Below are 4,555 nucleotides of genomic sequence, written 5' to 3'. Positions count from 1 at the left end.
ATAAAGTGGTTCTGAGATGGCTACCGATCATATGAGTTTCTAGAATTTTTTGCCAAGATTTGAAAAGTGTGTGGTTGGTATGGCTAACGACGCTGAGCGTTTAAATTTCTTAAAATGCTCCCTGACAGACAGATTCTTGAGGCTAATCAACCATCTGAGCTGCACAGATGCAAATTATCAACGTGCCCTTGCTTTACTAAAAAAGGAATATTTAAATATCGATGAGCTCATTGATCAAATATTCCAAGACATACTTGATTATACACCAAGGAAGGAGATCTCCTACTCGGATTTTGGCGAGTTTATTTCCAGGACTGCTTCCATCTTGGAGGAGCTAGGAAACGCTTATTCCTGCGACTTTTCTGTGAATACTTCAGGTGGAGCTCGTTTAATGGCCAGATTCTGTTTTTGAAGTTTCCTAAGGAGCTAAAGGAGGAAATGATTGGGCTGACGGGGATCCGCATACCATCCTTGTCTTCTATATTGGAGCTCACTGGGGAGGCAATTAAACGACTACAGGTCAAGGTCGGCACCTCTGCCAGTACTTCATTTGATAGTGGAAGGAGTTCGCAGGGAGTGGCACGGAGACCCAAGACTACTTCATCATTCCATATAGGCACTAGCCCACAGACGTGGCCTGGATATTCACGAAGCTTGGCCCCCATTTTGTTTGTGACTTTCAGCAGGGGAAGGAAGTCTATTGCAATCAATTGCCTCCTGGACACAGGCAGTGGGAGTTCATATCTGTCTGCTGATGTACTACATGGCTGAGGCTCACTACAGACAATTGGAATGGATTGCCAGATTAGGTTATCCACTCTGCTTGGCGAATGTGATAGAAGTTTCAAAGAAGTTGCTCTGGACATCAATTTGGGTTGTGGAAATCCAGTGACATCTCATGTTTTGGTAGCCGAGATGATCGATTTATCTGTCCGACTAACAAATTTGGAACTCTTGTAAGATGCCTTCCAGGATGTTAAATGTTCCCTGGCCGGGAAATTTGAAACTGGCTCGTACTTCATACCAATCAAAGGTATTATCGGTTTGGACCTCCTACATCAATTGGGCCCTTTCAACTTGTTTCTTGTCTGAAGGGATGGGCCTTCTCCACACCAGCAGGTGTTGTCCCATTTGGAACTGTGGAATCCTTCTTCTCTGAGGATCAAACTCCCTATGAGGTAGCACACCTCTCGTTTTACTCTGTAATGATGCAGACTCCACAAGTGCATTCCTCTCACCTGTGTTTTGTTCTTGAGAGCCAACCCACATACCTAGACACTTGGCCGAGTTCTTCCCTGATAGTGAAGTACAGAGAGGGTTGGAACAGATGTTCAACATGGAATCTTTGGGAATACATGATGAAAATACCTTCTCTGACTATGATCAAGAGCAGATAAGGCGCTTTCAAAATGCCATAGAGTTCAACGATGGCACATACTATGTGGAGCTTCCCTGGCATGTTGACAAGTTAGTCAGAGTCCCGTCTAATCATGCTGTCTTTTTATGTATCTTGGACCGGGTGACTAAGGACCTGATAAAAAATAATATGTATCAAAACTACTTGGAAGTGTTCTGGCAACAGGAGCAAGATGGCATAATTGAGATCTTTGTACCCGTCCTCGAATTTCAGCATTACGTATGGATACCACATCGGCCAGTTGTTAAGCATGACCCTACAGCTATGACCAAGATCCGTCCTGTTTTCAATTGTAGCTTGAAGACTGGTAACGGAATGTCCCTTAATGAAGCCGCTTACTCTGGCATCAACCTCACCGGAGACATGTTAAATTTGTTGATGAACTTCAGAGCTAATAACTACATTCTTTTGGCGGATATTCGAAAGGCATTCTTGATGATACGACTCCGCCTGGAAGCTGACAAGAACAGATTCTGTTTCTTCATCAAGGACGGAGATCACCCTCGCTGTTTTAGATACTCTACGTTGATTTTTGGGTTCACTGCCAGCCCATTCATGTTGGGGTGTATTCTTAAATTTCATGCAGCTCAGTATCCATTGGATGATTGTCGGAAGATGATGGAAATACGATTTTATGTGGACAACCTTGTTACAGCTGAAGCAGATCCGCACAAACTTGTCAAACTATATTCCCTTACAAAGAAACGTCTGCGGGAGGGAGGATTTATTATCCAGTCCTGTAACACAAACGTTGACGCCCTCCGGGATAGGATGAAAATTGATGGTACGCTACGTGTACACGACAAGGAATTGGAGAGAGTATCGGAGTATCAATACAATCCCCTTTCAGAAAAAATGCATGTGGCACGTATTCAGTGTGATCCTGGTGCCTCAACGAAGAGAAGGATCCTTTCTGAAGCTTCTAAACTATTCGATCCACTGTCTCTCTGCCTCCTGGTTACAGTCCGAAGTCGAGTGCTTATTAGGACTATGTGGAAGAATCATTTTGGTTGGGATGATTCTCTTCTTCCTGAAATTTTGAGTGGCAGGAAAGAACTTTCTAAGGACCTGTCAGGGTTAAGTGATCTTCAATTTGATAGACAGGCCCTTGTTGCGGAACAACCTGGTGACCTGTACATCTTTTGTGATGCATCTAAGGAGGCCTATGGATTTGCAGCATACGTGGTGCAAGAGTTCCGATCTTGCTTGCTATTCGCTAAGGTGAAGGTTGCCCCAATGAAGGAAAAATCTCTACCTGTATTTGAGCTAATGGCAGTTTATCTTGCACTAAAATGCCTGCCAACCATCCTGAATAATTGTGAGCAGTTTATTCCAACTAGGTTGTGCGTCGCCACCGATGCCCAGGTAGTGTTGGCTGTTGTCGCAATCTATGACCAGCAACAACATTTTTGCTAAAAACAGATTGAAGGACATTTTACTGATGAATCGTGAGTTGGAATCACGATATGAACTAAAGCCTATTTTTAAATATGTGGCCACGACGGATAATCCTGCTGATATGATAACGAGAGGATTAACGATGAGAAGGTTTCTGTCCAATTTTGAATTTTGGTGTACTGCTCCCTCTTGGCTAGGCGGAGGACTCCTTCAGTGGCCAGCACTGAGGAGCCATGCTTAAATGAACATTGTCGAAGGATGGCTCATGCTTCGATAAACTACTCACTGGTCATGGGCAAAGAATACCCTTCTATCATACCTATCCATAGGTTCTCAACCTTTTCTCGTTTGCTGAGAGTCACCTCATTCGTCTACAAGTTTTTAGCTATTAAACTGGGGCGTGAATGGGACAACAATTCCAAAGCCGCAGTTTATTTGCTGAAATTACTCCAGAGACAGGAATTTCCTACAGACATTGAGTATCTGACAGAACCTATGAGGAACCAGGAATCCATGCGAGTTCATGCCTTGGATCTATTTCTGGATTCTGATGGACTAATCCGCTCAAGGGGAAGACTTGACCGATCTTCACATCTGGAGTATGAGGTAAAAAATCCCACTTTTCTTGGAAAACATCACCCAATTACAAAACTTATTGTTGTAGACTGTCATGTGAAATGTTCACATTTGGGAACCGGAGCAACCTTGGCTGAATTGAGGCAGAGCGGCTACTGGGTTTCACAAGGTAGACAAGCGGTAAATAAGGTCTTGGCATCTTGAGCAAGATGTAAGCGATACAATTCCAGACCGGTGGTTCCCAATGCCATGGCTAGTCTACCGGCTCCTCGTGCTGATTTTGAAGTGCCTTACCAACATACAGGCGTTGACTTCACTGGCCATGTCAGGGTAGAAGAGGGGAACTCTGACAGAAAAAATGTATTGGTTAGTTTTCACTTGTCTGAATTTGAGAGCCGTCCATATAGAGGTGGTTCCGGACATGAGCGTGCTGTCTTTTCAAGCTCTGGCTCGCTTCATAAGTCAATATGGGATTCCGACGGCTATCTATAGCGATAACCCCAAAACTTTTATTGCAAGTGGGAAACTTTTTGGCCGTATTTCTCTAATGAACGAATATCAAGATAAATGTGGCTCGTGTGGCATGAGACTTAATACTATTCCCTTGTTTTCACCATGGTATGGAGGAACTTGGGAACGTTGCATCAAGACCATAAAAACCTGCATATTTAAGATCATTGGATTATTTCACTCTGGTGACCGTGATCTCCGATATTCAGAGATCGGTTAACAATCGAACTCTAACACACAAGGTGTCTGCAGACAATAGTGCTACAGATATCACTCCCAACATGTTCTTGAAGCCGAACAAGAGCCCCGAGTTATTGTTACAATTGAGACAGAGAGATCTTGCTACGGCAGTGCCACCCAGCAGGGAGAGACTGATCAGAACCATGGAACATAGGAACCAATGGTGTGCTGATTTCCATAAGTTGTGGTACAACGAATACCTTTTGGACCCGGGACGGAAATCTCCGGGGCACTCCCGATTGCGATCAGAGAATCGCCTTCAAAAGAATGATGTAGTTCTGGTTGAGCCCCTTAAAACCGAGATAATTTTGGATTTAGGGAACTATTGAGGATCTTATACGAGGCAATGATAATGTAGTTAAATCCGCCCGTGCCAGGAGAGGAGCTGGTCTTGTGGCAGTCCACTCATTGAAA

The 4,555-nt window shown here is 44.0% G+C and overlaps 3 protein-coding genes across 3 annotated transcripts; all 3 read left to right on the top strand.

Annotated features, from left to right (window-relative positions):
* Window positions 1-1,336: 1,336 nt before the first annotated feature.
* On the top strand, window positions 1,337-2,833 carry LOC145297053 (uncharacterized). Its single transcript, XM_080143279.1, has one exon. The coding sequence runs from the start codon at window positions 1,337-1,339 to the stop codon at window positions 2,831-2,833; it is 1,497 nt and encodes a 498-aa protein (XP_079999405.1).
* A 240-nt stretch (window positions 2,834-3,073) lies between these two features.
* Window positions 3,074-3,595, top strand: LOC145297052 (uncharacterized). The gene has a single exon (XM_080143278.1). The coding sequence runs from the start codon at window positions 3,074-3,076 to the stop codon at window positions 3,593-3,595; it is 522 nt and encodes a 173-aa protein (XP_079999404.1).
* A 154-nt stretch (window positions 3,596-3,749) lies between these two features.
* On the top strand, window positions 3,750-4,121 carry LOC145297051 (uncharacterized). Its single transcript, XM_080143277.1, has one exon. The coding sequence runs from the start codon at window positions 3,750-3,752 to the stop codon at window positions 4,119-4,121; it is 372 nt and encodes a 123-aa protein (XP_079999403.1).
* The last annotated feature ends 434 nt before the right edge of the window (window positions 4,122-4,555 follow it).

This window comes from Euprymna scolopes, chromosome 17 (assembly GCF_053919585.1).
Source record: "Euprymna scolopes isolate OS-2025 chromosome 17, ASM5391958v1, whole genome shotgun sequence".
Lineage (NCBI taxonomy): Eukaryota > Metazoa > Mollusca > Cephalopoda > Sepiida > Sepiolidae > Euprymna > Euprymna scolopes.
Note: the sequence above shows the minus strand (reverse complement) of the source record. Positions and strands in the feature narration are given on the sequence as shown.